Source organism: Desmodus rotundus, chromosome 5 (assembly GCF_022682495.2).
Source record: "Desmodus rotundus isolate HL8 chromosome 5, HLdesRot8A.1, whole genome shotgun sequence".
Taxonomy (NCBI): Eukaryota; Metazoa; Chordata; class Mammalia; order Chiroptera; family Phyllostomidae; genus Desmodus; species Desmodus rotundus.
In genome coordinates this window covers 50,654,886-50,678,306 of record NC_071391.1, presented here as the reverse complement: position 1 = coordinate 50,678,306, position 23,421 = coordinate 50,654,886, and the positions used below count along the sequence as shown (strand labels likewise).

General features: G+C 40.6%; 1 protein-coding gene across 8 annotated transcripts; it reads left to right on the top strand.

Annotated features, from left to right (window-relative positions):
- Window positions 1-612: 612 nt before the first annotated feature.
- Window positions 613-22,991, top strand: ALG8 (ALG8 alpha-1,3-glucosyltransferase). Of its 8 annotated transcripts, none has more exons than XM_071221465.1 (13): window positions 613-769; window positions 4,402-4,480; window positions 5,314-5,507; window positions 7,473-7,582; window positions 8,600-8,667; window positions 11,949-12,075; window positions 12,883-12,986; window positions 13,606-13,726; window positions 16,089-16,187; window positions 17,583-17,688; window positions 18,963-19,060; window positions 19,375-19,447; window positions 22,745-22,991. In XM_071221465.1, exons 1-13 carry the CDS (start codon window positions 675-677, stop codon window positions 22,974-22,976), a joined length of 1,506 nt encoding a protein of 501 aa, XP_071077566.1. In that variant the 5' UTR covers window positions 613-674; the 3' UTR covers window positions 22,977-22,991. The 8 variants fall into 8 exon arrangements, with proteins under 8 accessions (XP_071077566.1, XP_024428459.2, XP_071077567.1 ...); XM_024572691.3 differs by having other exon boundaries at window positions 16,048-16,187; window positions 17,549-17,688; XM_045182002.2 differs by having other exon boundaries at window positions 616-725; window positions 16,048-16,187; window positions 17,549-17,688.
- Window positions 22,992-23,421: the final 430 nt, after the last annotated feature.

Here is a 23,421-nt window from a genome sequence, read left to right as displayed (position 1 = left end):
TGAGGCCTACTGAATCAGAATCTGCATTTTAACAAGTTATCTGTACAGTAAGTGTGAGAAGCACTAGACTCTAGCCTGCCTCCAGAAAGGGTTCCATCACTCGGGCAGGTTCTGCACCAGGGCCCTAGCTCAGAGTTGTAAAAGCACAGAACGTTTTTCACCTCTGCATATTTGCTCATACCATTCTCTACCCGCAGCTCATGCTCCTGTTGTAACTCTCACTACCATTCTGTCTCCCTCTCTAGCACGTGAAAGTCTCTAGGAGAGACAGTTCTCCACGCACTGGTATTGATTTTTGCCCAACGCCGGGCAAAATTAAGACCCGGAGCAGATTTATACTGCTCCGGGTCTTACTACTTGTACTTAAGAATGAAGTAACGGGGTGGGTGGAAGAAGGGGGAAGCAAAAAGAAAAAAATAGTGAAGTGATAAATGAAACTTAACTGGTCGCCTCAAAGACCCGCGCAGGCGAACGAAGACCCACCAGGTCGCGAGTGAAGGAGGACGGTGAAATGACGCTGAGCAGGAGGTTTAAACGCCGGAGCGCTGCCTCCAGGGGGGCGGGGCAACTTGGCGCATGCGCGCAGCCCAGGGAGCCAGCTCAGAGGACCTTCCCCGCACGCGCGGGAGCCCGGAAGAGGACCGAGTCGGTGGAAGGCGAGGGTCTCGACAGTAATGGCAGCACTCGGTTTTGCAGCGAGTGGTGGCAGCTGGTTTTCGGCATTGGTACTCGGGGTGACTCTTCTCAAGTGCCTTCTCATCCCCACCTAGTAAGGGGTCCACACGGCCAGGGGCTGGGCAAGGAGTCTCGCGGTCGGTCAGGGCGGGAGAGAGAAGTGTAGATGACCCCGAGTGTGAGAAGGAAAGGGAACTTGGAAGTTGTATAGCCGCCTCTTACCTTTTGCTAAGCTTCACAGTCCACCGATTGATTGTTATTTGAATTTAGAACTAGATCTTAGCCCTGGACGTATGGGTTCCGGCCAGGCCTTGCCTTTTAATGTTTCTGAACCTCAGAGTCCTCATTCTTAATACGCAGATTAAGAACACACACCTCCACTATTCATCCAGCTAGTGTTTTATCAGCTTCCTACTGTGCTCGGCACTGTTCTTAAATCCTGGAGATGCAGCGCAGAGAAAGATACCGCTTTTGCAAGGGTGGAGTTGGTGGAGGCAACACGAAAGTTTCAGGTTGTGACTACGGGGCAAGGCTTTCCTTTAGGAGGCGATGTTTTGAGTTAAAATCCAAAGATTGAAAAAGAATAAGCAATGTGAAAATCAGTTTAGGCATAGGAAAGAACAAGTGCAAAGGCCACTTTGGGAACAGAAGGTGGCCATGTGGTCCAAGAGCAGTAAGTGAGGAGGTGAGTGGCACAGGATGAGGTAGGCAGTGGTCAGGTAACACAGGGTTTAGACTGCAGTATAAAAAATGGATGCAGGGCCAAGACTGAGAATGTGGAAACCAGTCAGGGAGCATCCACCAAGTGGTAATGTGTATACAGTGGGTACTCGATATTTATTACATTAGCTTTCATTTTCTGTTCATGCTTGCTAACTTTTCTCCCTTGACTTTTCCCCTCATTTCTTTTTTCCCTACCCTCCCTGTTAAGGGTTTGGTTTACTGGTATCCTTTGGTTTATTGGTATCTTGATGACTTACCTTTTATTGATTTGAGTAGGGAAGATTTGTATGTGTAGAATGTCCATCTACACTGATGCATATTTGTAACTATATAAGCCATAAAAGCAATATAATATAAGCAATAATTTATATAAGCAATATAAGCAGGTTCAGCAAAATGACTTAATAGGGACCTGGGAAAAGAAGGGGTTAATCACTTGCATCTTCTGCATAATTGAAAGCAGATAAACATCTTTCCATTTGTTTAAAAAGAAATTGGAAAAATCCAAACTGTAGGAAATTCCTTTCAAATCAATCAAAGAGATTTTTTTTAAATGTAGGTCTGTGCATATAAGGTGATGTTTCTTGCTTTTGTTACTTCAGCCTATAAATGTGTCTTCAGGGTTGTTTGAATACTGCTCTTAATACTGATCCAGGATTAAGAACATATATAATTGTAGTTGATACTCTGCTTCTCAAACTGAAAACCCCTGGGACGTGAGATAGAAGCTGTAGGATAAATGTAAATGTATTAACAAATTGTATACTACCTGCTTTATTATGTACTAGTTACTGTGGCTAGGCACTAGAGGGGAAGACAAAATGGGTGTAGCCCTTAACCCTTTAAAGGGTATTGTTTAATGAGGATAACAGTTCTAGAAACAAATCAATGCAAGTATGTAATTACATAATCATGTGTTAAGTGTTATGAAGGAAAAAAATAGGATCCTATAAGGGGACTAACAAGGGGGACTTATTTTAGATTGGGTGTCAGGAAGGGCTCTGAAGCACTGACAACTGGAGGTGTGAAGACACACCCAATACCTGTCTTTGGTATATAAACATGTATGCATTTCTGTTGACTATACTATATGTACCTAGAAATGAAATTGCTAGGTCACTAGATCAGTTGTGAATTGCAATTTTGAAGAATCTGTAAGAAATTCAGGTGACATTGTCAGTAGGGAGTTCATCAGCAGGAAGTTGGAGATGTCTGCCTCTATAATTCAGGAAGAGACTGAGGTTGTATATTGTGATTTGGGAATCATCATTATACAGTTGATAGTGGAAGCAATAAGTGTGAATAAGATCATCCAGTAAATTGCATTAAAAGAGGACCGAGAACAGAACCTAGGAGAACATAAATACATAATATTCATCAGTTTTGGTGAATGTTCGTATGGATGGCAATGAAAGAGACTTAGGAGTTGGCTAGGAAACTCAGGAGAGGGTTGTCACTGGGGAAAGGTTGTGTAAAACTTGGAAAGTGTAAATCGGGTTTTGCTGTGGGACTCAGTGGCATTGGTGAGTGGTTAATGTGACAAGAATGTATTGACCCTGTCCATGCATCAGGTGCTGTGCTAGACGTGCAGTGAACAAACAAAAATTGTACGAGAGAGGGGAGAAGGGTAGCAGAGCATGCCACTCCAAAATATGAGTCTTTGGCATAAGGGTTATTTTGGATTTATGATCTTGAGAACCTGCAGGCACAGGAGAAGCTCTGAAAACAGAAGTTTCCCTTTTGTAAGGGAAGTTTACATTAGAAAGGGAGCCTGTATTAGAAGGAGCTATAACAGAAATCACTTTGTCACCTAAGAGACTTGTCTACCTAGCAGGGCAACCTGTGTTTACCAAACATTTGTTCTTCCCACCTTCCCACAAATTCCTGTTCTGCCTTTGAAGACCCAGATCCTTACCCCTTCACTTAGCTGAGGATGGTATATAAGGCTCAATCATTCGGTGCCTTTTGAGTACCATATTTTTTTCATATCTTTTGGGGCTCATGTACATAACGTCATTAATTAAAATTGGCTTTTTTTTTTTGCCATGACTGGTGTGGCTCAGTGGTTTAGGCATCATCTCACACACTGAAAGGCTTGGGTTGGGGACATGCAATAGGCAACGGAATAGATGTTTCTCTCCCTCTTTTTTCTCCCTTCCCCTCTCTCTAAAAAAATTTTTTTCATCCTTAAAAAAATTTTAATTGGCGTTTTTCTCCTATTAATCTGTCTTAGGTCAATTTAATTCTTAGATTAGTCACAGAACCTAGAAGGTAATAAGGGGAAATTTTATCTCCCCTACAGGGGAGATGCTTGACTATATTCATACATAGTGAGGGAGAAAACAGGAAACAGAGATTTTGGCAACATGGGAAAACAAGACAGGAGACTTTTCCCACCTTCATTGGCTAATGAACTCCTCATCCTTGACAATCCATCCAGCTTGTATATGAGGGCTTTTCCAGTAATGAATCTTGTTAGAAGTCTTTGTGAACAAGTTAGTCACCGCGGAACAACAGCCTGGGGGCCTTCCTTAAGAAAATGTATGGGCTCTTGGTCAGCCTTTTATTTTTTAAAGATTTTATTTATTTATTTTTAGGGAAGGGAGGGAGAAAGAGAAGGCAACATCAATGTGTGGTTGCCTCTCACACGCCCCCTACTGGGGACCTGGCCCACAACCCAGGCATGTGCCCTGACTGCAAATCAAACCAGTAACCAGTGCTCAGGCCAGTACTCAGTCCGTTGAGCCACACCAGCCAGGGCTGGTAAGCACTTTAGGTAACTCTGAAACCCTTTTCACTTGAAGTTTCCCAACTTTTCCAGAAGGAGATCTGGCTTCCAGATAAATGAGGTGTTTGAGGATTACGTATTGCCTCTTAGTTTCTTTAAAAAACGATGAGCTGTCATTATGTAGGGGTGTTGGACCATTAAAAATATAATGTTAGATATGTGAAATTGATAAATGTTACAAAATCTCATTTGATTCATCTGATTGTTTCGAATAGCCATTCCACAGATTTTGAAGTACACCGAAACTGGCTTGCTATCACTCACAGTTTGCCAATATCACAGTGGTATTATGAGGTAAGTTTTAACTTTCACCTTTTTTGTTTTTTGTTTTTTTCATGAATGATGTATGAAATCATAAAGTATTATAGATGTTAAAACAGTTTTCCATGTGATCATAGGTCAAATAAATCTTTATAAAACGCATGTTCTTTCTTCAGTTCTGCCCTGTAGCACTGTTAGGGAGTCCCTTCGGAAAGAGTTTCCCAAATGGTAAATTCGTAATTATAATATTTGTCACATCCTTTTTGAAAGCACATTGGATTGGGACAATAAAAAATTGGTTCTAGGCCTGGCTCTGCCACAGTATGTTTCGTTTGTCCGAGCCTTAGTTTCTCATCTGGCAAATGAGGATTTGGGATGAATTATTTCTGTGGTCCCATCTTTCCCTAATGTTTTACAATTTATAGGGAAAGGAATGATCAAATGTGATGTGTAGACATCTGGTAATGTAAAAACCATTCTCTTCTATTATTTATAAAAACCATGTCTGTATTTATATTTCTGGTAGAATTATTAAACTGCATATGATACTCATTCTACAAATAGGGAAGCTAAGTAAGTCTCTGAGACGGAACTTAAACCCAAGTTAGCACTCTGTCATAATCAAGTTTATTATTATAAGGGTTGAGGTTAATTTCTTTTGAGCTATAGTTGACTCTACAGAAATTGAAGATCATACTTAGGATATGGGTTCTGATGTTCTGCTCAGTGTTAACATAGAAATTATTTCTATTTGTGACATGTTTTAAATGCAGTTTCATGTGCTTTTTTAAAAACCTGAGGATCTTTGCACCCCGTTTGTTTATTCCATTCCTTAGGATATGTTCTATCTTCAATTTTTACCACAGGCAACTTCAGAGTGGACCTTGGATTACCCCCCTTTTTTTGCATGGTTTGAGTGTGCCCTGTCACATGTTGCCAAATATTTTGATCAAGAGATGCTGAATGTCCATAACCTGAATTACAACAGCTCAAAGACCATTCTTTTCCAGAGGTTTTCCGTCATCTTCACGGATGCACTCTTTGTGTACGCTGTGCATGAGTAAGTCTGAGAATGTCATTTTGTGTGGAAGGTGTTGAGAAAATAATTATATTATGAACTTACAACTCATTTGGGGAAAACAGAGTTCATATAATAGCAAGTTTCAGAGCAGTCCAAAACTGTGTTGTGTTTTAAACTGCACAGTGAATCATTCCAGTAAGCAGCCTACCTGAATTTTATGGAAGAAAATGGGGGAGACGGTGGGGCTATAGGGCAGAGGTAGAACAAGTGATTGAGTGTGGTGAAAGGTAGTCCCAGGCAGAGTTCCAAGACCATTTCTCCTGCCCAGATGGCTCTATGTGCTTCTCTTTCCTCCCTCACAGCAGGCCCCCCCACGGCTCCCATGACCTACCCTACACACTCACGTACACACATGCTTTGTGCTAACTACCAGTGGGGTTTCCATCCTAGTGGACTCAAGAAATCTTATAGAGTGCTTTTAGTTGTGTTCTGAATTCTTCCTTCATGAAGACTCTCTACTAATGTTATATTCATGTTTTATATTTTTGTTCCATATCTTTTACCTATAAGTTAATTCTAAGTAGTTAAATACATATATATAGAAGGTTTTGCACAATGACCTCCAGTAGCAAGTTTTTGGTTATTGTTGCTTTCTATTCTGTCATGATACTGAAGCCTAGCAGAATGCTTACGACAGAGCAGTGACCCTGGTCATACGTCGGTCGTATCTGTGTGTGAGGCCCTCTAGACGAAGCCCTCACCCCATTTGGGAAAGAGTCCCTTCGGAATGTCTTGACCCCTGCTTATGTTCATGGCGTAACTCCTGTTTGAGACCCTAACTTTCAGTCTGTTTATGACCTCACAAGAGTTGGAAGGAAAGGTGATTTGTAATGTACTTCTTTCAACTCAGTTGTTTGAATTCAAGCTCCCAGGGATCAGGCAGAAAGAGAGCGTGAGTAGCATTCCAGTCCATCTTCAGTGTAGAGAGAGCACTTAAGTAAGGTAAAAGTTGTTGAAATCTATGTGCCAGTTCCCAGAACCAGGCACTATGTATGAATTAGTAACTTACTTAATTTTCTTGATTACCTTGTAAGGCCCCTATCTCTAAGGAAACAGGCTCCTTAGGGGAAAAGCAGGCATCTTTTACTGATCTTTCATTGCATCTTTATTGTATCTCTTTTTTTGTTGTATAGAATATGCCAATACTCAAGTGAAACACATTTTTTAAAATTTTTTATAGACTAATACATCCTCATTGTAAAGTTCTGGAAAACAGAAAAGCACGTAACACGCACAAAGTGACAATGACCCGTACTCCTCCACTCACAGCTATCGCCAACAACAGTCTGGGGCCTGTTACTTCAGTCTCTTGTCTGTGTCTGAATATAACCTTTACAAAACAAGAATGGGATCAGCTGATAGTCGTTTATAGTATGTATATCTCTACCTTTAAATAACATACATTTTTACAGAAGGGTATTTAAAATTATTTGGACTTCAAATGATTTGGACAACAGGAGGTACAAGTTCCTGGCTCTGTCTTTCTTCCCCTCTGCCACCCCCTCCTAAACTCCGGAAGCTCTCTTCATGTGGCTGGCATGGTGATATATAATTTACAGTGCCACATCACCTAGGTCTGCATTTTTCACTCTTAAGGGCTGAAATAGTGTGTGCCCTCTCAATTCTCAAAATCCTTACTTTTGGGGTTTTGATAGCAGGGATTTGTTTGTTGTTTTTGTATTGGGTTGTTGTTGTTGTTTTTTAATTGTACTGAGTGTAAAGACTTTGTTTCAAAGCAGCATAGCTGAGAAAGAGACATGGAACCATCCCTGAGGTCTTTGTTTCTACTGTCACCTTTTAAAGCAGTCAAAAATGCACGGACCGCTTTGTGAGGAATGGCTAATAAATGCACCAGAGCGTGGCACAGTGTACCCTGTAGAAGCAGAGTGATGTTCTAATGAAGATCAAAGTTGTTTCTGATTCTTTCCTGGTTTTTCAATGTAGGTGCTGTAAATGCATTGATGGGAAAAAAGCAGGTAAAGAACTTACAGAGAAGCCAAAGTTTATTCTGTCAGTATTACTGCTGTGGAACTTTGGGTTGTTAATTGTGGACCGTATCCTTGACAGTTACATTCTATTCCCTTATTCTGTTATATATTGTAAGATTAATTTTTTCTCTGATGGTGATTCTGATACACGAGCTACTTTGGATATGCGCGTGGAGTGGGTGGGGGTTCCCAAAACTGTAGCCTGCCCAACTTCACTGGGCTCTGTTAGAGAACTTTGTCCCTGATAATGTAGTGGTAATATGCGAGAACCAGTTAAACCAAAAGTAAAGCAATATACTAGGATTTATTAACTGTCTTTAAATTAATCTAACACATAGTTATTAAACAGTTTTATAGCACATTATTCTAATACCTTTTATAGGAAAGAGCATATCACAGTGTTGCATATGGGAACAGACAGGTCTTCATGCTTTTCTGCAAGCTCGGCTGACCACAAATTAACAAGCAAAGTTCTGAAACCCTAATAATAGAAGCTTAATTTTTTTTTTTTTTTTACAGTTTTCATAGAAGTAGCCTGGCACGGAGGAAAATACCCCAGACTTTGCTTTAAGTTTGACCTGGACTCAGGTCCTAGTGATGTCATCACAGTAGCTTTAGGCCATAGTAGATGAATGTCTCTGAGCTGAGACTCCCTTATAGGTTCATCGTGAGGCTTAATGAATAAGGAATGAATAAGGTCGTACGCAGACTCTGAAACAGTGGAGTGCTGTCTGCTAGTGGTCCTCGTTGGCTATTAGGTCCCTTCGTTTTTCTAAAAAACAAATTCTAAATTTGTCGCTAATTCTAAAAAACAAAACAAAAAATTTTTTTCCCTTTAGCAGCTGGGTCTTTAAGGTAAAAACATGGGAAAGTTTTCTGGTTTTCTTCTTTAATATAAATCTTAATTTGAGAGTTTGTCCAGGGTATGACTTTATAGAAAACACATTATGAGATATCCAAACTGGTAGAAATATTTTTGTCTTTACCTACTCAGAAGGCACTTGCAATTTTTAAACTCGGTCTATTGGCACAGTTCATTATGGACCTGGTATCCTTTGTTGTCTTTCCTTGACCTGTTTTCAGATATTCATTTCCAGTACAACGGCTTTTTATTTGGATTAATGCTACTCTCCATTGCACGATTATTTCAGGTAAACACAAAATAGGCTAATTAGACTCTTCCCCCTTAAGTTTGTTTTTTAGCTTATAAAGGCTACGTGGTAGTGAGTGATGGGTAAATTTATTTGACCAACTGTTTGAGTTACCAAGTGCGATAACAACTTTTATTGAGTATTTTTCACAAATTCCATCTTCTCTCTTTAAAAAATAAATTTATCATTTATTTTTAGAGAGGGGAGAAGGGAGAGAAGCAACAAAGGGTTGCCTCACGCATGCCACCAGTGGGGCGTGTGCTCTGACCAGGCATCGACCTAGAGACCTTTCAGTCTGCAGGACTCCCACCGAGCAACACCAGTCAGGGCACACATTTCGTCTTCTCTCTTGACAACTTTCTTCATTTTACAGATGAAAAAAAATGTATTCTAAAAACTTGTTAGAGTATGGCAGTCCTGAAGTGCACTTGAGAGTCTACACTTGGTTGAGATTGTTTATCTAGAAATGAAATCTTCACCAGTTTTTACAATGTAATTACTATTATGGTGGGGCTCTACCATCAGAAGCCTATAGTATAGTGTAATGGAAAGTATGGGATTTGGAACCGAAGACCTGGGTTGAAATGCTGACTGACCCTATTCAGGGGACCCCAACCTCCAGGCCGTGGATGGATACAGGTTGGGGGCCTGTTAGGAACCGGGACACACAACAGGAGGTGAGCGCTTGAATCATCCTGAAACCATCCTCCTTCCTGTACCCCCAAACCACTCCCCCATCCCCGGTCCGTGGTAAAATTGTCTTCCACGAAATGGGTCCCTGGTACCAAAAAAAGTTGGGGACAGCTCAAATAGGAGTTACTCAAGTGCATTGTCTGCTCCAGGTTAGGTACATTTTATATAACATTTTATTGAACAAACCTTGCAACTACTGGGTTGGCCAAAAAGTTCATTTAGTTTTTTCCTAATGATGGCTCTAGTAGCACTTAGTTGTCTTTAATTTCATTTGAAACAATTTTGTTAGATGGTATTGTGCCAACTGTCATATCAGTGTGCAATTTTTTTAAAACCTTACCAAAATTTGTGAATTACTCTGCAGCCATTTTAATATTGAAAATAAAAAGAAAATATGAAACATTTTAGGTATATTATGCTTTATTATTTCAAGAAAGGTAAAAACGCAACTAAATGCAAAAAAGTGAGTTGTATGGAGAAGGTGCTGTGATTGATCGAACATGTCCAAAGTGGTTTGCTAAGTTTCTTGGCACTATTGACATTTTGGCCAAATAATTTTTTGCTGCGGGGCTGTCTTATGCATTGGAAGGTGTTTTGCAGCACCCCTGGCCTCTACCCACTAGAAGCCAATAGCAGGAGATAACTGACGTACTCAAAATATCCAAATCAATAAAGTTACTGGTGAAAATGAAAAGTGTGTCTTTTATTTTACAGAAAACACTAAATAGACTTTTTGGTCAACCCAGTATTTTGTGAGGTTGCTATAATTATTAGCCTCCTTTTTACAGAGGGGGAAATCAGAAATTCAGATTTTTAGGTCACCCCTCTGTAGACTGAATCAGAATCACTGGGATTGTGCGTTGGGAATCTCCAGGGAATTTTAATAAGCTGCTTGGTCTGGGAACCATTAACCCAGTGCAAGTCATTTAATCCTCTCAGCCTCTGTTTTCTCATCCGTAAAGTGAAATTTACCTCTCGTACATTTTTATTTGTTAAATGGGGTTACCTACCTCACAGGGACTTTGGAAAGATCACATTTGATAATCTGTTTTGAAGTTATTTGTCAGCCGCAAGTGTCTGAATACGTTTTTAACCATAAAAAAACCACCCAGGACTTAGAACATAATTGGTGTTCAATAAATGGTTGTTGAACAAATCAACTGAAGTTTAGCTATAGAACCAGCTAGACCTTCTCTGAATCTTAAATTATAAAACTGGTGAAGAGAGATCTGGAACCATCTCACTCTTTTCCTTACTATTCCCAACTCATCTATTCCAGACCACACCTGATGAGACAAGTGAGAGAAGGGCCCTGGCCTTCCGGGGTCCCTCTGACAGTCCCCTTTGCTGAGCCCCGGGACGTTATCTCATTTGATCCTTCCAGAGTTCCTGGAAGGTAGGTAGAATTCACACTTCTGTAGTCCTAGTCAACTTGGGCGTTTCTGTTTTTAATCAGAATACCTTTAGTTCTCTTCAGTACTTTGTCAGGATCCATTACTGCCCTTCATGCCTTCAGCCTGATAATACTGTATGTTACCTGATCTATAATACGGGATTTAAATAAATGTTTGGTAGCACAGCATTGTATGTATTCATTCAAACTCATTCCTCGTCTCCAGAAGTCAACTCCAGCTTTTGTAAAACTTTGTAAGGGGGTGAGGGTAATTTAATTCTCTGGGCTCCGGTTCCTTAGGGAGAATTCGTAGTGCGTTGTTAGGATGATGTGCCCTGTACCTCAGCATCAAGCTTAGAACTTAATAAATATTCGTTAAATAAATAAGGAATTTATGAACCCACTAGACTCAGTATAAGAGCTAGGTGGAATTACTTGCCTATATTCACCTTATAGTGCATATAGAATATTTGCCTGAATTTTTAAATTTTTTTCATCTTAGAAAATTTAAATCACACACAAAAGTAAAGAAAATAGCATGGTGTTCTACACATATGCACACACAAAGGATTATTTTGAAATGCATCTCAGACATGTTTCATTTGTTAAGTATTTCAGGATATATCTTTAAAAATATGTATTTTTTCGTAATTTTACACTTCATTCCCTTCACAGTGTCTTATGATCTGGTATGCAATGCCTTGTTGTCTGAGATGGGGAAATTATAAATATCTGGGACTCTTACTTTTCTATATTATGTCAGTGTACAAGAACAATTAAAAGGATTTAATTTTAACATGTTTAAAACATTTGTATTTTTTTTAATTGTGGTAAAATACACAACATAAAATTTACTTCCTTACTCATTTTTACGACAGTTCAGTAACGTTAAGTACATTCACATTGTTGTGCGACCATCTCTGGTATTTTTTATTGTTCAACATATTTATTGAAATAATTTTAGATTTACATAAAGGTTACAACGATAGTACAGATTGTTCTTGTATCCCTTGCCCATTTCCCCCCATGTCACCATCTTATGTAACTGTTGTATGTTTATCAGACTGAGAAACCAATTTTGATACATTCAGATTTAATGTCCTTTTTCTGTTCCAGGATGCAATCCAGGACACTACATTGCTGCATTTAATTTACCCTGAATTTTAAAGTGATGTTTCCCTTTTAAATCTCCCAGAAAAGGCACATGGAAGGAGCATTTCTCTTTGCTGTTCTCCTACATTTCAAGCACATCTACCTCTACGTAGCCCCTGCCTATGGTGTATATCTGCTACGATCTTACTGCTTCACTGCAAATAAACCAGGCAAGTGTTAGTGAGAATGGCAAATCTCGTATGTTATCGGGTGGCCAGAAAGTTCGTTTAGTTTTTTCCCGTAAAATAAAAGACACATTTTTCATTTTCACCAATAACTTTATTAACTTACATATTTTGAGTATGTCAGCTATCTCCCATGGGGTATAACATTGATTGTTCTCAAGTAATGTCTCGATTTTATCACTATCAACTTAAACTGGTCTACCCGACCATGGAGCATCATCCAGCGAGAGATCTCCAGCACAAAACTTCGCAAACCACTTTTGACGCATTCGATCACCTTCTCCATACACTGCCCAGATCTTTGGCATATCAGTTGTATTTTTACCTTTCTTGAAATAATAAAGCATAATATGCCAAAATTGTTGCTTATTTTCTCCCATCTTCAATATTAAAATGCCTGCACAGTAATTAACCAGTTTTGATAAGTTTTTTAAAAAGTACACACTGATATGACAGTTGTCACAATACCATCTAACAAAATTGTTTCAAAAAAAGTTAAAGACAACTAAACATTACTAGAGCCATCATACAGAAAAAAACCCAAACGAACTTTTTGGCCAACCCAGTATCTTTTCTATCTGTCTTTGCTTGGTGAGGTTACATGAAGCACAACAGCTGCCTCTCAGCTATTGATCCCTAACCCCTGACCCGTTCTCACTTCTCTGCTCTTGCCACATCATGAAGATTGATTGGCGTATTATCAGGGGATCCTTCCAGTCTCAGCACATGCATGGTACATATAAGTTACGGTTTTCCATGCTCCTGTTTAATGAGGATGTTTCTTTTTTGTAGATGGGTCCGTTCGATGGAACAGTTTCAGTTATGCCCGCTTTATTTCCCTGGGGCTGATTGTGTTTCTAGTTTCTGCTCTTTCATTGGGCCCTTTCCTAGCCTTGGTAAGCCTTTTCTTTTTTATAAAGTAATACGTGGTTTTTGTTGTTGTTTAGAAAGACAATAAATTTAAGAATATAAAATAGGCAAAACTAGTCCTTTTTTACAGCTCTTCAGTATGACTCTCTAAACACAGGGATGGTATTCCTTGAGGCACTTCCACAGTCATTCACTGACAGCATTCTAAAGTGCCTAGAATGTTAGAAATGTTCAGCAAGTATATTTTTCCCTTCTTCCCTCACCCTGAATTCAGCCAATTAATTTTAATTTGTGCTAAAACTAGAAAGCACTGCCTCTTGTGCAGTCTTCCCTGCTGTCGCCTTCTCTTCAGGAGACGTGGATAAGCTGCAGCCTTTCTCCTTTGTGCCTCATAAATGCTTCCATTCTTACACTGTTATCATAATAGTATTGGATGATATTCGAAGTACTTTTGTGTATCTTGTTGCTGCACAGATCAGAAGATTAGACAGAAGAGGTTCTGTTAACTGCTCAGGATGACAGTCTTTACTTGAAGGAATAAAGACTGAAACTCAGACCTCATAACTGTCTATATACTGTGCCAAAGACATGGTTCTCTTTTTGAATTTGGAAAAGATTGATCACTGTTTAATCTCTTTTCAACAGAACCAACTGCCTCAAGTCTTTTCCCGGCTCTTCCCTTTCAAGCGGGGCCTCTGCCATGCGTACTGGGCTCCAAACTTCTGGGCTTTGTACAGTGCTTTGGATAAGGTGCTGTCTGTCATCGGTACGGTAGCAAGCTTTCTCACGCAGACTCTGAACGCTGAAAGGGCTTATCCCGTTGAGAAATGAAAAACCCGGCTGTGTGTTTTGAATGAGGTTGAACGCTTGTGCCCCAGCCCTGCATTTCAGCGGTCAGAATGAACGGGGGTGGTTCTTCTAGGGAGTCTTCAGTGCAGTGAACAGACTGTGTGTCTTATGAAAGCTCTTGGTGGCAATGAGGTTGTCGATCCTTTCCTTGTGGAAAAAATTAAATATTTAGACATTTTTTTAAAGTCGTTTTTGCCATAAATAAAACACCCTTCAATAGTTAATCCTACTCTTAAACTTAAGTATGGGGAGAAGCAGGCCAGAAGGGTGTGTAAGTTGTGGCTCTGTAAGTACTAAACCAGTAAGGGAAGTGGTAGCCATGCGCTTCAGCATGAGATGAGCAGAAACGGAAAACCTGGGCTGTGGTTTTAAGTTTGGATTGTGATGAAAGGTAATTTATACCTGAGATGGTTCTACTGAAAATAACTCACAGTCTTCATTTGTGAGTACAGCCTAGCTCTACGGGAGGTGGCCGGGTTGAGAGGAAGATATGGAAACTTTCTGCAATGGGCCAGTTAACAAATATCTTAGGCTTTGCAGACCACGTAGATGTTTGTTTGTTTATAACCTATAAAATGTAAAAATCCATTCAGAGCTTCCGGGCCATGCCAAAACAGGTTACAGGCTGGATTTGGCTCTCCATCTAGAGTTTATCAACTCCTCATCTAGAATCTGATGCTTTGGTTGGAGGCCCACCTGCATAAATTGCTGGCTGCAAGGCACTGTGCAAGTATTTAATGCCTCTAGTTTTGCTTTCCTCACTGTAGTAAGGAGATCATGGTACTGGTCTCCACGAAGCATGGTGTGTGAAGCAAACGCAGCAGTAAAGAAATGCTGTGTCGGCAGTAGCAGAGGCTCTGGAAGTAGACAGAACTGACATCAGTCCCACTACTTACTGGTTGGTGGCTTTGGGCAAGTTACCCCATTCTGTGTGCCTCAGGGGGCTAAAAGTAATGGCTGCAAGTCCCTTGGCCCATTGTAGGTGCTTAGTGCATGGGGGCTGGTGTTACTGGTTTTGAAAGGTACTTGTAGGAAATCCTAATTTGGTCCTATCTTTCATCCACTGTGAATCTAGTTTTGATATACATGGCATTCTTAAAAAGTAGTTTCTTAACATACTTCAAAAAAGCTTTAAACAACTAGGATGGGGTAAGGTACAAGGGTCACTTGCCTGTCTAAGTCAGCAAACTGCTGATTTCCCGCATCTGTCTTAAAGCTGTCTTAGTGGAAAGTCTGTGGCATATGAGGCAAGTATGTTTCAGGGAGATTGCCGTTAGCCTTAAGAGAGAATCATTAGGCTGAAGGAAAAGCGAAGAGGGGGATGACTAGACAATATTTTGGTAGTATGTACTGTTCCCACATTTCACAGATTTTCAGTAGCATTACGCAGGGCTATGTCTCAGACTACCCCTGACCGTCCTATCAACTGCTTTAGGACGGGGCTTGCATCATCACCCTCAGACTTGGTTCATTTAATAAGCATTTCTTGAACTCCGATGTGCTGGGGATAGGAATGAATTACTCATCATTCCAGCCTTTAAGGAACCCCCAGTTCAATAGAGGAAATGAGCGTGTAAGCAGATACAGTGTAGTGTGGTGAACAGTAGAGACATGTGCAAGGTACACCCGGCCCACAACAAAATCAGCTTTATTTCTTGATGTAGGAGCTTTCTCAGATGAGGAGGGGAATTAGGAGTTAACTTTGCAAAGTGGGTAGGTTATTCTAAGCAAAGGGAATAGCCTGTACAAAGGGACATAAGTGTTGAGAATGGTATGTCAGGTCACTGTGGCCACGTCACATGTAACAAAATCGAGGAGCTAAGGCTGGCGAGGCAGGAAGGGGCTAGGTCATGGAAGGCACTGTATGCCATGTTTAGGGTATGGACTTGATCCTGGAGGCAGTGAACAGTTCAAAGCTGGGCTGTGACACAGTCAGACCTGTATTTCAGAAAGCTCACTTCGCTGTAGGGATGGGAGCAGATTGCTCTTCACATCGCCTGCCAACAAGGCCCCGTTAAGCTGCACAGATTTCCAGTTTCAATACAGACAGCTCCTTGTATGGCATAATCTCAAAACCAGCAGCATTTTAAGTAGAATAACACAGAATTGAGTTAGTGAAATTTTAACTTTGAACTAGTTATAAGATGTTGTAGCTTATGATTTTTTCTCAAGGAATTGATTGGTAAAATATGGCATATCATTGATCAAAACAAAATAAAATGTCTACTTACTGTATAGGTTTAAAATTGAAACTTCTCGATCCCAACAAGATCCCTAAGGCCTCGATGACAAGTGGTTTGGTTCAGCAGTTCCAACACACAGTACTTCCCTCAGTGACGCCCATGGCCACCCTCCTCTGCACTCTGATCGCCATATCGGTAAGAACTCACCGGTAGTACGCATTTCTCGAGGTTTCTCCGCTTCGCTTCTGTGTGGTTAAATTTCAACTTTGAAGTTTTTTCAACGGTAGCGTAAATTCCAGGGCTGTGACCCTGCTGCAGATTGAGGCACTGCCTAGCACTTCTTAGAGCACAGGTGGCAAACACACGGCCCGCGGGCCGGATTCGGCCCCCCACCTTGTTTTACCTGGCCCGGCACCTAGTTTCTGCCCGGCGGCAGCACCAAGCTCTCACTTAACTGTTAAGGAGTAGTTACATCTATACAGTCCTAAAATTACGTTCGGCCCTTTGAAGGCAACCGCAAGGCTGATGTGGCCCCTGGTGAAAATGAGTTGGACACCCCTGTCTTAGATGAACTTTGAACACTGGAAGGAAGGATGGCCAGTGGGATGAGGAAAAAGAAAAGCCCCCGGAGGAGGGAGCACGGGCCACATGGTGGAGAAGGAGGAGGACGTTTGTCGTGGGGACGTCCGGGGTTTATGCTGTTCCCATCCATGCTGACTGAGCAGAAGTCCCGAGCTGTCTGGGACTGCACGGACGTGGATGAGGAGAGAGTCCGCGGTGGCTCTTTGAGCATCAGAGAGGAATCTGAGTCAGGTGCTGTTAGAGGCTTTATTCGTATTGGTTTTATTTGCTAGTGATCCTGATGCCTTCGATTCGAGGCATAATTTTAGGAAAATTCAATAGAAATACCTCAATCCTACCTATAATTACACTCAGCTTTAATTTTGGCTTCTAAATGATCGAGCCTACTGTCGAGACACCCGACCCCCCAGAATTCCGGGGCAGGACTGGTCGGGAATTAGGTTCTGTGGCCTCCTTGTTCACGTGCTCTGAGGTAAAACTTTCCACTAACACCTCAGACTTGTAAGCTGCTTATGGAAGGCCACAGTTTTATTGTAAATTATACTCCAGCCCACAAAGCTAGGTGTTTATTTATTAATGTGGTAAAATCTAATGTATAATTAGCCACAAAATAATCTGTGAACTTTAGTAGTTTGACCTATAGGTTCAGTGACTATTAATTAACTAATTATGAAGATGTAAGGGGTTATACTGGATATCTTCAAACTCAGTATCATTTCTTACTAATTTTAATGAATTATATATCTGAATGCCCTTTTTTGGCTCAGTTAATTTTTGGTGGACTTTACAAAGTGATGAATCATATCAGTTTTAATGGCAAATAGTCTTTTTTTTTTTTTTTTTACTCCGCTACCCGGCAAATAGTCTTAAGATCTGTTTTTCAGAGATGATGCCAGCTATATTCACCTGAACAATGTTTCTGTGATGCCTGTTTCAAGTGATACTGAAGTTTCCTCTTTGCCTGTTGTTTCTAGCCCTCTATTTTCTGTCTTTGGTTTAAACCCCAAGGGCCCAGAGGCTTTCTCCGATGTCTCATCCTTTGTGCCTTGAGCTCCTTCATGTTTGGGTGGCACGTGCATGAGAAAGCCATCCTGCTAGCAGTTCTCCCAATGAGGTAAGCTCAGTCCGTCAGCATTTCTGGAGTATTTCAATGCAGTTCTGTTGTTTTCTATTTGATGTCCCTTCTTGACATGCTCAGTGGGGTGGCAAATGCCGAGATCACAGGAACAGGTTTATACTAACACATTACAGGGGGATGCTTAACTTTGGATCCTTGCAACCTGTAAAGGTTCTAAGGCATGCAAAATTGGGCATACTGTTCCTGCATATTTTGGTGTAAGTGGTACTGCAGTGATTGAGCACCATGACCCCAGGCTGTTAGAGCTGGTACTGAGTGGCAGCATAGTAGGAAAAAAGCGTGGGCTTTGGTGTCATCACATCCGAGAAAGTAAGGGCCACTGTTCCTTGCTAAGTGTTGTTACTTAAGGGGAGGATTGAGTCCATTGTGCAGCATTCCGATTCCTCAGAACTCTGATATGGGGGGTTTCGTTTTCTTTTTGTGCTCTTCTGAGCCTCACAACAACCTTTAAGATAATTAGAATAAATGAATATCATCCCCTCTCCTAACATCTGCAGCAACTGGGGCTCAGAGAGTTTAAGTGACTTATTCAAAGCCACACAGCCAGCAAGCAGCAGAGTAGGACTTAAACCTGAGTCCTATGATCTTCTCACTGTGCCATACTAAAAATGCATTTTAAATGGTGTGGTGTCCATTTTGTATATAAGCGAAACCCAGTACATAGATAGATGGTAATAGAATTTGCCTTTTTTTCTTGAGATTTTTCTTAAGTCCTGAGAGAAATCATTTAGGCTCTGAAAGAACCTTAAGCAAATTTGTCAGGCCAGCATATGGCTTGTCTGGGATCATTTAGCAACTTGGAGTTTCCAAATTAAAAAATAGAGCAAAATTTCTAATATCTTTAGTTACAATTTATATTGAACACCAGCAGGCTCAGGGCATTGTCTGAAAGAACAGCTGTAGGGTTGGAAATTAAACTGCCAAGCTCTGTTTCCTGGCTGCCCACCACTGGGCCGCTCCCAAGCCCACAGTAGTGCTTTCTTGGAAGCAGGCAGTTACACAAGGCAGCAAGATTCTTTTCTGAATATTCCCCCATGCAGTGTGTTACATCCTTCTATCAATTGCTTGAAGTTTCCCACTAAACACTTAATGTTCTCAATTGAATTTGACTTGTAGCAAAGAGTACTATGTTATACTATGCTTAAGCCAGTTCTAGAAATGATAATAGAGGCAGTTTATTCAAGCTATTTGCAGATGTACGTTTCATTTGTTGTTTCAAGGAATTTATTATGAAAATTTTTTATTTTTAGCCTTCTGTCTGTGGGAAAAGCAAGAGATGCTTCAATTTTTCTAATTCTGACAACAACAGGACACTATTCCCTCTTCCCTCTGCTATTCACTGCACCAGGTAAAACAGCTTCTTTTAGAGCGGTAGATTTGATTGCTATGCCCTTTCCATCAGAGCCTAGAAATCAATACTGTCTCATTTAAATGACTTTAAAGTCTCTTAGAAGGAGAGAGCTCATCCATTCTCTTAAGTAAAACCTGCAGTCTGTCCCTAGCTCTTAGTATTTTTAGATGTCACAAAAATGCACAATCAAGCTCAAAGAGCATTACTAGTACTATATAGCGGTGCCAGTGTGTTTATAGTGCCTGAAGTCTCACAGACCTTTCTCTTATCAACTAAATTGTCATCTGTTTTTGTTTTTCATCTCTTAACAGAACTTCCTATTAAAATCTTACTCATGTTACTATTTACCATCTACAGTATTTCCTCACTGAAGACTCTATTCAGGTAATACAAAAAATACATTTAAAATTATATTTAATCTTGTGAAATGTTTGCTCTTAAATGTGCAATAAGCCTTTTAAAAATTATTTTTAGTAACAGTAATATAACAACATTATAGAAAATCAGGAAGCATGTACCATGCTCATGGATTGGAAGAATTAACATCATCAAAATGTCCATACTACCCAAAGAGATTTATAGATTCAATGCAATCCCTATTAAAGTACCCATGACATATTTCACAGATATAGAACAAACATTTCAGAAATTCATATGGAATCATAAACGACCCCGAGTAGCTGCAGCAATTTTGAGAAAGAAGAACAAAACAAGAGGGATCACAATACCTGATATCAAACTGTATTACAAGGCCACTGTAATCAAAACAGCCTGGTACTGGCATAAAAACAGGCACATAGACCAATGGAACAGAACAGAGACCCCAGAAATAAACTCAAAAGTCTTTACGGTCAGTTAATATTTGACAAAGGAGGCAAGAGCATAAAATGGAGCAAAAACAGCCTCTTCAACAAATGGTATTGGGAGAACTGGACAGCTATGTGCAAAAAAATGAAACTCGATCACCAACTTACGCCATACACAAAAATAAATTCAAGATGGATAAAAGATTTAAATATAAGTCGTAACGCCATAAAAGTCCTAGAGGAGAACATTGGCAAGAAAATCTCAAACATTCCACGCAGCAACATCCTCACAGACACATCCCCTAAAGCCAGGGACATAAAGGAAAGAATAAACAAATGGGACCTCATCAAAATAAAAAGCTTCTGCATGGCTAAAGAAAACAGCATTAAAATGAAAAGAGAACCAACAGTATGGGAAAACATATTTGCCAATGATACCTCAGACAAGGGCCTGATCTCCAAAATATATAAACAACTCACACGACTCCACTCCAGAAAGACCAACAACCCAATTAAAAAATGGGCAAAGAACTTGAACAGACGCTTCTCCAAGGAAGACATACAGAGGGCCCAGAGACATATGAAAAGATGCTCAGCATCACTAGCCATCAGAGAGATGCAAATTAAAACCACAATGAGGTACCATCTCACACCAGTCAAAGTGGCCAACATAAACAAATCCACAAACAAATGTTGGAGAGGATGCAGAGAAAAGGGAACCCTAGTGCACTGTTGGTGGGAATGCAGACTGGTGAGGCCACTGTGGAAAACAGTATGGAATTTCCTCAGAAAACTAAAAATGGAACTGCCCTTTGACCCAGCAATTCCGCTGCTGGGATTTTACCCTAAGAACCCTGAAACACCAATCCAAAAGAACCTATGCACCCCAATGTTCATAGCAGCACAATTTACAATAGCCAAGTACTGGAAGCAACCTAAGTGCCCATCAGCAAACGAGTGGATCCAAAAACTATGGTACATTTACACAATGTAATTCTATGCAGCAGAGAGAAAGAAGGAGCTTATACCCTTTGCAACAGCATGGATGGAACTGGAGAGCATTATGCTAAGTGAAATAAGCCAGGCGGTGAGGGACAAATACCGTATGATCTCACCTTTAACTGGAACATAATCAACAAAAGAAAAAAGCAAACAAAATTAACCAGAGACATTGAAGTTAAGAACAATCGAACAATAGCCAGGGGGGAGTGGGAACAGGACAGTGGGGAGAGGGGATTATAGGAACTACTATAAAGGACACATAGACCAAATCAACGGGGAGGGTGGAGGTGGGGGAGGGAGGGGGGTTGGCTGGGGTGGGGTGGAGGGATGGGGAGAAAAGGCATACAACTGTAATTGAATAACAATAAAAATTTTAAAAAAGGAAGATCAGGAAATAGAGGGAGACATTACCCATAATCCCATTACTCTGACATGTCTACCAAAGATAGGTCATATCTTTAGTTTGGGGGAATATTTGAGGAGGGACTAACCAGCTTATAAAACCTTATATGAGAACTTGCCCCAGCCCATGTGGTCACTTGGTTGGAGTGTAATCTGCTAAACAGAGGTCATGGGTTTGATTCCTGGTGAGGACACATGCCTAGGTGGCGGGTTTGGTCCCCTGTTGGGGCACATATGTGAAGCAACCAGTGGATATCTCTCTCTCCCTCTCCCTCCCCCTCCCCCTCCCTCTCCCTCTATCCCTTCCTTCTCTCTCTCTGGAATTAAAAGAAAGAACCTTATATGAGAACTAAAAAATGGAATATAAAATATGCATTGTGAGTCAAAATTCTTACATATCTTAGAATTACAGATGGAATAGAATCATGGAAGGAAAGCTTTTCTTTTCTAAACTTTCTGTAATATCTGTATAATTTTTTAATACTTTCTTATGGTTTGTATCAGAATGTGTTCATAAAACTTTATATATTTACTTGTTTTAAAACTCAGTTATAACAGTATGACCCAGCATTCCCACTCCTAGATGTATACACAAGAGAACTGAAAACAGGTTCTGAAACAGATACTTGTGCACGAGTGCTCATTACGGCGTTATTCACAGTAGCCAAAAGGTGAAAAGAACCCAAGTGTCCATCAACGAGTGAATGGATAAACAAAATCGTGTGTGTGAGAGAATATTACTCAGCTGGAAAGAGGAATGAAGTTCGGCTATATGCTACAGTATGGACGAACCTTGAAAACTCAGGCTAAGTGAAATAAGCCAGACACAAAAGGGATCTAGAATGGGCAAATGCAGAGACAGAGTGGGTTAGTGGTTGTGGGAACGGGGTGAGGGGGAATGGGGAGTTCCTGCTTAATGTTCCCAGAGACTCCCTTAGGGGTGATGAAAATGTTTCAGAGGTTTTTTGTTTATTTTTGGTTTGGGGTTTTTTTGTGTTTGTGATTAAAAAAACACAAAAAAATTTGTGTTTTGAAAGTAGATAGTGGTAATGGTTGTACAGCTTTTTGTCAGTATGCTCAATGGTACTGGATTGTATACTTAAAAATGGTAACAATAAAATAGCAAATTTTACGTTTTTTTACCAAAACAAAAAATTATATATTGTTGCCAGGTTCTTATTTTAACATCACAGCATCTAGCCCTCTTTTCTCTTCCAAATACATAGCTAATTCTCTCTCAGAGCTTCAGCTAAGTGACAGCATAAGTGGATGATGGTTGGGTACATTTGGGTTGTTGAGGTAACGGTCTATCATTACCGTTTTTTCTAAATGTGAAATGTAATGCACTCTTGACTCTGGCTTTGGCTGTGCTTCACATCAAGACAGCACAGATGGGAAGCTTTAGCTGAGACATGTTTGCAAAACCAGAGTGACTCATCTAAATCAGACCTTTCTCTCCTTTTTTCTGCAGGAAAGAAAAACCTCTTTTTAATTGGATGGAAACTTTCTACCTCCTTGGCCTGGGGCCTCTGGAAGTCTTCTGTGAATTTGTATTCCCTTTCACCTCCTGGAAGCTGAAGTACTCTTTTCTCCCTTTGCTACTGACCTCAGCGTATTGTGCAGTGGGCATCGCATATGCTTGGTTCAAACTGTATCTTTCAGCATTGACTGACCCTCCTGCCGGCAAGACAAGGAAGCAGTGAATGAAGGAACTGCTTGGGTGCATTCCAAGCAATTATTTCATGGGATACTAACCAGAACTTAAAGAAAGTTGCTGGTGGCATGAACCATTCAGTAGAGCTGTGTGAGGACCATTCTTCCAGACTCGGCCTCACCCAGCCTAGCAACCTGCTGGTCACCATGGTGAGAAGCCACTTGTCCTCCAAAAGCAGTGAAACTCCTCTGAAAAAAATCTCGCCCTGCCCTGTCACCATCGCCAAGCCTTTCAGGCTGCTTCGCGTGCTCCAGGGAAGCCGGGACTCTGGTCGACAGCCGGATAATTTGTAGCCTGTGATCATCGCTGTTAGGCTGTAAAGTGCAATTAGAATCATGTGCTAAGGGAGATATAAGTAAAATACCACTCTTTATTTCTGCATAAAAATTTTTTGGTTCATTACCAGCTTCTGCATCTTCTTAGTGGTGTGCACA